The 9,315-nt window shown below is 51.3% G+C and overlaps 1 protein-coding gene across 1 annotated transcript in view; it reads right to left on the bottom strand.

The window, feature by feature from the left end:
• Nucleotides 1-361: 361 nt before the first annotated feature.
• Nucleotides 362-9,315, bottom strand: part of LOC106611789 (neuronal acetylcholine receptor subunit beta-2) — a 60,206-nt gene continuing 51,252 nt past the window's right edge. The window contains exons 2-5 of the mRNA XM_014212375.3: nucleotides 8,969-9,114; nucleotides 8,644-8,798; nucleotides 976-1,984; nucleotides 362-750 (exon numbers count right to left, since the gene is read on the bottom strand). Of these exons, the coding sequence (XP_014067850.1) occupies nucleotides 595-750; nucleotides 976-1,984; nucleotides 8,644-8,798; nucleotides 8,969-9,114 (1,466 nt within the window). The 3' untranslated portion in view covers nucleotides 362-594. The remainder of the gene's footprint in view (nucleotides 751-975; nucleotides 1,985-8,643; nucleotides 8,799-8,968; nucleotides 9,115-9,315) is intronic.

Below are 9,315 nucleotides of genomic sequence, written 5' to 3'. Positions count from 1 at the left end.
AGGAGAGGATAGAGGGATGGACTGATGTGGGGATGACGGTATGAAGGGTGGGGTCGCTTTGTTTCATAGACGATGTTATAGTTCATCCAAATTACAAAATGACATATTGATGTCCTTACCCTGTAAACAGTCTATGGACAAGGTATGACAGCAATCCATGCTGTGGTTTAATTCCAATGGCACTGTTTCTAAAGGCTAATGTTTTAGCATTTGTAGCACAAATCCTAATATCGGTACCATGACTTGAATGGGATTTGTGCTACAAATGCTAAATGATTAGCATTTAGAAACAGTGCCAGTGAAACTAAACCAAAGCATGGATTGCTGTCATACATTGTCCATAGACTGTTTACAAGGTAAGGAAAGCAATGTGTCATTTTTTAATTTGGGTGAACTACCCCTTTAAGAGGGAGGTTGGGAGCGTTGGTTGGTATTGTGGGGGCGGGTGTGCTGTGTGCGTACAGTAGGTGAGTGTGTCAAAATGACACCGTTCTGTTTGAAGGTGTTGGTAAGTAGCTGTTTCCTTCGAGGTGGTTGTTCCCCCTGAGGGTGTTGGGGGGCGTCAGGGTCATGTTTCAGGTCAAAGGTCGTAGGTCAGTTCTGCTCCAGGTCATCTGCCGTGGGTGTGTTGTAGCTCTGAAAGAGGGGCTGCATGAACAGCCCCAACGTCCCGGTGATGCACACAAACACAAATATCCACAGGAACAGCCGGTCAATCACCATGGCAACGTACTTCCAGTCCTCGATGACCTGTGGCAGGAAACAAAAAGAGCGGTACACAATTTCAGATACGGAAGACAACAGGAGCACAACAATATTGGGTCAAAACCATTGAAAGGGCTCCGAGTGAATAGACATAGAAACTGTCAGAGATACAACATGATGTACTATATCTGCTGTAAATGTCACCTCAGCTCATATCGTCTCAAGGCTATTGCTCCTCACACACACACACACACACACACACACACTCACCCCCTCATCGTTATCCTCGATCTTCATCTTCTCGGCGACGTAGCGCACCCCGTCCACTGCCTCCTCCACATCTGCGTGACACTTCACCGTCATCCTCTTCCTGAACTCTGTATTCTCTGACAGGTCGCTGATCTTCCAGCCGTACCGCTTGGCCGACTCCTCATTCACATAGAAGGAGTCAGCCCCGCCCATCCCAGACCCCCCTGCCACCCCCACCCCCCCCGCGGCCACCGCCACCGCCCCGTCTCTCAGCTTCAGGTCGGAGTAGGAACGCTGCCGGTGCTTCTGGCGGAACCTCTCCCGGATGTTGGAGCTGCCCGGCCGACGCATGAACAGGAAGGAGGGGAGGCGGTGCAGGAAGAGGCGTTTAACCCAGCGGGGCATGGTGTGTGTGGAGGGCGTGCGGTGGTGCACGTTGAGCACACACACACTGGTGACGATGGAGAAGGTGACCAGCACCATGGCAAACATCAGATACTTCCCTATGAGAGGGACAGCTAGGGACGTGGGCGGGACGATCTTGGAGATCAGCAGCAGGAACACAGTGAGGGCCAGGAGGACCGAGATGCAGAGAGTCATCTTCTCTCCACAGTCAGACGGCAGGTAGAACACTAAGATAGCCAGAGAGGTGATCAGCACACAGGGGATGATTAGATTGATGGTGTAGAACAGTGGCTTGCGCTTGATGATGAAGTCATAGGTGATATCCAGGTAGGTGATGTCAGAGGGGTCTTCGTTCTTGCGTCCCGGCAGGGACACGATGTCCCACTCGCCGCTGGGCTTGAAGTCGTCGCGGCTGGCGAAGTCGCTGAGCAGGATCAGGTCGATCTCCGTGCGGTCGTAGGTCCAGGACCGGAATTTGAGCGTGCAGTTCTGTTGGTCGAAGGGGAAGTCGCGGACCTCGATCTTGCAGGCCGACTTGTAGATGGCGGGAGGCAGCCAGTACACCTCTCCGTTGTTGGAGACCAACGCATTGGAGTAGAATGACACCTCATAGTTCCCATCCGCACTGAGGTGAAGAGAAGACAGAACGGAGTCAGAGCCAGGACATGTACACAGACACATATTACTAGGATACTTTTTCTTTTTTTAAATACACTTAACTTGCACTTGACCCCCCCCCCCCCCCCCCCCCCCCCCCACCTACCTCCCCTTCTAGCTCTGACTCTACTGATAGCTACGTTATTGAGGAAAAATGTACTTTCGATGCCTGTGATATGTGGTTGTCCCACCTAGCGATCTGATGACGAGCGCACTAACCGTGAGGCGCTCTGGATACGAGCGTCTGCTAAATGACTAAAGTGTAAATGTAAAAGGAGACTGGTAGTTCCTATCAGCATTAAAAGACAGAAGAGCACGGGGAGAGAGAGAGAGGAGAGGGGTCAGAGATACCACACAGATACAGGCGTAGAAGCCGTCTGTTCAACACACACAATGACACACACAGGTGAACAGTACCCACTAAAACACAGACCACACAAAAAGACCAAAGGAACGCAAAGTTGAGAGAACGGGTGGGAGGGTGGATGCCAGCGTTAGATTAAGATGCACACAGAAAGAGAGAGAGAGATGTTAAGTGGTGTTGTTGACTGGGCATTTGGGTTGTTGTGCTTGGGGACAAGGGACAGAGGCGGGGACAGGGGGGCACTGCGTCAGACACACCCCCTGTCACAGGACAGGCCTGAATCTGCGAAGGTTTCGATTTTAGATTCTCACAAGGCTGCAGGTGTTGCATTATACATTAAAGTGTTGTCAATTATAGAGCAGGTCAGGAGGAATCCAGCCATCACACTGCTCTACTCCTAACAACACTCACACACACACACACACACACACACACACACACACACACACACACACACACACACACACACACACACACACACACACACACACACACACACACACACACACACACTCACACACACACAAACCCGATGCTCCTCTAAAGTCTCCTCGTGTTCTAAATACGCTGGTGGTTGAAAGTCTCTATATAGCTCTATACACAAACAACTATAGCTCTATACACAAACAACTATAGTTCTATACACAAACAACTATAGTTCTATACACAAACAACTATAGCTCTATACACAAACAACTATAGCTCTATACACAAACAACTATAGCTCTATAACCAAACAACTATAGCTCTATACCCAAACAACTATAGCTCTATACACAAACAACTATAGCTCTATACCCAAACAACTATAGCTCTATACACAAACAACTATAGCTCTATACCCTAACAACTGTAGCTCTACACCCAAACAATTAGCTCAATGCCCAAACAACTACCTCTATACCCAAACAACTATAGCTCTATACCCAAACAACTATAGTTCTATACCCAAACAACTATAGCTCTATAACCAAACAACTATAGCTCTATACCCAAACAACTATAGCTCTATACCCAAACAACTATAGTTCTATACCCAAACAACTATAGCTCTATATCCAAACAACTCTATTTTTTTTTCACTTTGACAAGCCAAATGCAACTTCAAATCCAACCCAATCTAATCAATAGAAATGCTATGTCACTTCCATTTTTCACATGATGCTTCACAACATAGAAAAAAATTGCATTATGTCCACTATAGAGTCTAAAGGCCAGACACACTAGCTCAGGACAGAACTGCCATGACGGTGGTGTTGAGTATGCTGAGTGTGAAACAGGTGAGGCAATGACCTTTTCTGTCTCTGAGTAAACACACACAGCCACCTGACCTGGCCCGTGATCACACTCATCACACAGGCATTTCATAATCCAAATCTCCTCTCTACAGATTTCACAGTGCACATCTGTCCCCTCTCTCTAAGCCCTCATATCTGTCTCCTGTTCCCGCCCTTCAAATTGTTATAGTAAGCACATCTTTACTTTAGCTGCTGCTATTACCACCTACACCTTTCTCATGATGGGACTGTAAGCCCACACTTCAATCAAGGTGTTACCAAGCTTTTCCTTTCACTCATTATCCTGATGGCAAGTGACAAGTAGGAGGAGAGTATTCAGGGCCGATATCACTTTAATGATTGCTAGATAGTTTGTGTCTATGTATTTATATGTAGGCTACGTGTGCCTTTTTAAAATGGATGTAGTTCTGTCCTTGTCTATTAACGTTCTGTATTTGTCACACCCTGATCTGTTTCACCTGTCTTTGTGCTTGTCTGCACCCCCCCTCCAGGTGTCGCCCATCTTCCCCATTATCCCCTGTGTATTTATACCTGTGTTCTCTGTTTGTCTGTTGCCAGTTCATTTTGTTTCATGAAACCTACCAGCGTTTGTTCCCCTGCTCCTGTTTGTTCTTGCTCCTGTTTTCTAGACCTTCCCGGTTTTGACCGTTCTGCCTGCCCTGACCCTGACCCTGCCTGCCGTTCTATACCTTGCCCCACCTCACTGGATTATTGACCCCTGTCTGCCCTGACCCTGAGACTGCATGCTGTTCTGGTCCCTTTGCACCCTCTCTGGATTACTGACCTCTGCCTGCCTTTGACCTGTCATTTTGCCTGCCCCTGTATTAGAAATAAACGTTTGTTTCTTCGACACTGTCTGCATCTGGGTCATACCTGAAACGTGATAGTACGAACTGGCCATGACTGACCCAGCAGACTCGGACCAGCTCCGCAATGCCCTTTCCTCCCAAGGAGCCACCATTGGAAGGCACAAGGAGTTGCTTCGTGGTCTCATGGAAGGGTTCCAGACCTTGGCCAAACGACATGACCGAGCGTTTAACACATTGCTGGAGCAATTCCGTGGGTTGTCTGTTAGGCAGCCTACCACAGTTGTGATCTCCCAGCCTACCCCAGTGTCCCGAGAACCCCGCTTACCTCCTCCGGTGCGCTACGCTGGAGATTCCGGAACCTGCCGTGATTTTCTCTCTCAGTGCTCCCTCATTTTTGAGCTGCAGCCTTCTTCGTTCCCCTCAGACAGCTCGAGGATAGCGTACATCATAACACTGATGTCCGGGAGAGCACTCGCCTGAGCCACGGCAGTATGGGAGCAACAATCCGCTGTCTGCCTCAGTCTGGAGGAGTTTGTGGAGGAGGTTCGGAAGGTATTTGATTTTCCATTGTCTGGGAGAGAGGCTGCTCGGAAGCTGCTCTAGCTACGTCAAGACTCCCGTAGCATGGCAGACTACACGGTGGATTTCCGCACGTTGGCAGCTGAGAGTGCTTGGAAGACAGAAGCGTTGGTCGACATGTTCCTACTCGGAGTATCAGTGGAAGTAAAGGACGAGCTTGCAGCCAGGGAACTACCGACGGATCTCGACTCGCTCATCACCTTGACCATTCGGATTGATGGGTGACCTTGGGAACGAAGGAAAGAGAGGAGATTTGATTTCACTCGCTCGGCTCCGTTGCCGAGAGAACCCGAGTCTACCTGAGTTCCACCGAGAGTCTCCGAAGACTGCCGATTCACCCCTTCCCGAGCCCATGCAACTAGGCAGAGCTAGGCTGTCTCCAGCTGAGCGGCTATAAAGATTTCACACTAAGAGCTGACTGTATTGCGGGACAACTGGTCATTTCGTCTCCATCTGTCCACTAAAAGACCAGGCTCACCGGTAGGAGCGAATACTCTGGTGGGCCATACGGAGAACTTTTTCTCTCCCTTTACTCGCATCCCTTTTCATGCCATGTTGCTGTGGGGGAACCAGTCGAAATCTCTCCGGGTACTCATCGACTCTGGGGCTGATGAGAGCTTTATGGACGTGACCCTGGCTTCCGAGCTGAATATCCCCACTCAGCCCCTCTCCATTCCTATGGACGTTAGAGCACTAGACAGGCGCTCTATAGGCCGTGTCACCCACAATACCATCCCTATCAAACTACGCCTGTCAGGGAACCACAGCGAGACGATCCAGTTCCTGCTCATTAAGTCTCCTCAGGTTCCCGTGGAATTGGGATTCTCCTGGCTCCAGCGATACAATCCCCTCATTGACTGGTCTACCGGTGCCATCATGGGCTGGAGCCCGTTCTGCCACACCCATTGCCTGAAGTCAGCACAGCCTGCCACTGGACTTCTTCCTGGGGGCTCAGAAGTTTCCCCGGGCCTCTTCGCCATTCCCGCGGAGTACTAGGACCTCCGGGAGATGTTCAGTAAGGCCCGGGTCACCGCTGCACCGACCATATGACTGTGGGATTGACCTTCTCCCAGGCACCACTCCGCCCCGGGGACGACTGTACTCTCTGTCGGGTCCAGAGACCAAGGCTATGGAGACCTACATTGAGGACTCCCAAGTTGATCGGTTCATCCGTCCTTCTGCCTCCCCCGCTGGCGAAGGGTTCTTCTTTGTGGAGAAGAAGGACAAAACCCTGTGCCCGTGCATCAACTGCCGAGGTCTCAACGACATCACAGTGAAGAACCATTACCTGCTACCTCTCATCTCCTCGCCCTCGAGCCACTCCAGGGGGCCAAGCTGGATCTACGGAACGCCTACCACCTGGTGCGGATACGGGAAGGGGACGAGTGGAAGACGGCCTTCAACATGGCCAGCGATCACTACGAGTATCTGGTCATGCCATTTGGCCTTATCAACGCCCCTGCTGTGTTCCAGGGTCGGGATAATGATGTTCTCCGTGACATGTTGAACCGGTTTGTCTTCATCTACCTCGATGACATCCTCATCTTCTCCCGCTCCACCCAAGAACACGTGCTCCACATCCGACAGGTTCTCCAATGCCTCCTGGAGAACCAGCTTTTTGTAAAAGCAGAGAAGTGCAAATTCCATCACTCCAACATCCCCTTGCTGGGTCACATCATCGCTGCAGGGAGTGTACAGATGGATCCTGGGAAGATGAGAGTGGTGGGGGATTGGACCCAGCCTACGTCCAGAGTACAGCTGCAATGTTTCCAGGACTTCTACAACATTTATCGCTGCCTTATCCGGGGCTACAGCACCCTGGCTTCCCCCCTGTCTGCATTCACCTCTCCCAAGGTTCCGTTCACGTGGTCCCCAGCTGCTGACCGGACGTTTCGGGATCTCAAACACCGCTTCACCACAGCTCCCATCTTGGTTCATCCTGACCCGTCCCGCCAGTTCATGGTGGAGGGCGATGCTTCGGATGTCGGAGTGGGGGCTGTCCTGTCCACGCTGTCTGCCCTGGACCTCAAGTTACATCCCTGCGCCTTCTTCTCCCCCCGCCTCAACGCTACGGAGAGGAACTACGATGTGGGGAATCGTGAGCTTCTCGCGGTGAAGATGGCGTTGGAGGAGTGGAGGCACTGGCTGGAGGGGGCGGAACATCCGTTCATTGTGTAGACCGACCACAATAACCTGGAATATCGCACCGCCATGCACCTCAATTCCAGGCAAGCTAGGTGGGCCCTACTGTTCACCCGGTTCAACTTCTCCCTCTCATACTGGCTGGGATCCAAGCATGTCAAGCAGGATGCGCTGTCACGCCGCTATAGTCCCACGGCTACTACCCCGGAACCTGTGACCATCCTTCCCACCTCGTGCCTGGCGACGGCACTCAGCTGGGGAATAGGGAAGCATGTTCGTGAGGCACAGCATTCCCAGACAAACCGCGGGGAGGGCCCAGATAACCGGATGTTCGTTCCTGACACGGTCCGCTCCTCGGTCCTGGAGTAGGCCCACTCCTCCAAGGCTTGCCTGCCACCCATGCTCCCATCGGACCCTGGCTTTTGTGCGACAACGCTTTTGGTGGCCTACCATGGTTCCTGATGTCTCCGCATTCATCGCTGCTTGCACGGTCTGTGCATAGAACAAGACTCCTCTGCAAGCTCCGGCTGGTCTCCTCCAACATCTGCCTGTCCCTCACCGTCCCTGGTCTCACATCTCCCTGGACTTTGTCACGTGTCTCCCCCCGTCTGATGGCAACACCGCCATCCTGACCGTAGTGGATCGGTTTTCCAAAGCCACCCATTTCATTTCTCTCCCCAAGCTACCCTCTGTCAAAGAGACGGCCCAGCTCATGGTGCAGTATGTCTTCCGGATCCATGGACTGCCAGTAGACATGGTCTCTGACCAGGGTCCTCAGTTCTGCTCCCTCATTGGGTCGTCGGCCAGCCTGTCCTCCGGGTTCCACCCCCAGTCCAACAGCCAGTCAGAGCGAGCCAACCAGGACCTAGAAACTACTCTGCGCTGCCTGGTCTCCGCCAACCCCACCACCTGGAGCCAGCAACTAGTGTGGGTCAAATACGCCCGCAGCACCCTTCCTTGCTCTGCAACGGGTCTCCCGCCCTTTGAGTGTTCCCTGCGTTATATCAGCCCCCACTCTTCCCTGAGCAAGAAGAAGAGGTCGGCATACCTTCGACCCAGATGTTTGTCCGCCGCTGTCGTCGTACCTGGAGGAGAGCCCGGTCGAGCCTCCTCAAGACCACCTCCAGGTATCGACGACAAGCAGACCGCCATCCCACCTTCCATGTGTCCAGAGTTAAACCCATGTCTCACAGCCCTTTGTCTCCTGTTTCTGGGTCATACCTGAAACCTGATAGTATTATGTCATATTTCATGTTTTGTGTGGACCCCAGGAAGAGTAGCTCTTGCTTTACCAACAGCTAATGGGGATGCTAATAAAATACCAAAAAACAACACTTGTACTGAGCGATTATATAGTTTGAGATGACTATAAACGCATCCATAGTGTCTGAGCTATAGATATGGATTCTATTCACATAGCACACAGCTCACTCACTTGTTGTAGAGGACGATGTCAGGCAGCCAGATGTGTTGAGACGGGAGGCGGACCTTCTTTATGCCCTCATACTCTTCTGGGTCCCATACCAACCTGTAGTCATTCCATACCTGAGTCAGCCAGCAGTTGGTGGTCATGATCTGTTCTCTCTCATTCTGTAACAGACACACAGGCAGGGAGAGAGAAGCGTGAGAGATAATGTGTGTGTGTGTGTGTGTGTGTGTGTGTGTGTGTGTGTGTGTGTGTGTGTGTGTGTGTGTGTGTGTGTGTGTGTGTGTGTGTGTGTGTGTGTGTGTGTGTGTGTGTGTGTGTGTGTGTGGCTCACCACATTAATGAGCTGGGCTAGGGACACCTGTATATGGATGGTGACCTGTTGGCTCTTGTTGACAGCAGGTCTGATCAGTTTGTTGTAGCGCTCTGGAGACAGCAGGTGGGTCACCAGTCGCTCCTCTATCTCCGCACCCAAGGCAGCTACACACATACACACACACACATACACAGAGAGGGAGAGAGAGAGAAAACAATGTAACAACTGGCAGATAAGGCGTGCAAAAATAAAAATAAACCTTTAAGACAACATTCCATGTTGTTGCCCCACACCCACATTTGATGCTCAGTGATTCAAGTGTCCCAGTCTGTATATGCCGGGTGAACTTTCCAAGTGGGCTCTAA

This window comes from Salmo salar, chromosome 09 (assembly GCF_965601325.2).
Source record: "Salmo salar chromosome 09, fSalSal1, whole genome shotgun sequence".
NCBI lineage: Eukaryota > Metazoa > Chordata > Actinopteri > Salmoniformes > Salmonidae > Salmo > Salmo salar.
Note: the sequence above shows the minus strand (reverse complement) of the source record. Positions and strands in the feature narration are given on the sequence as shown.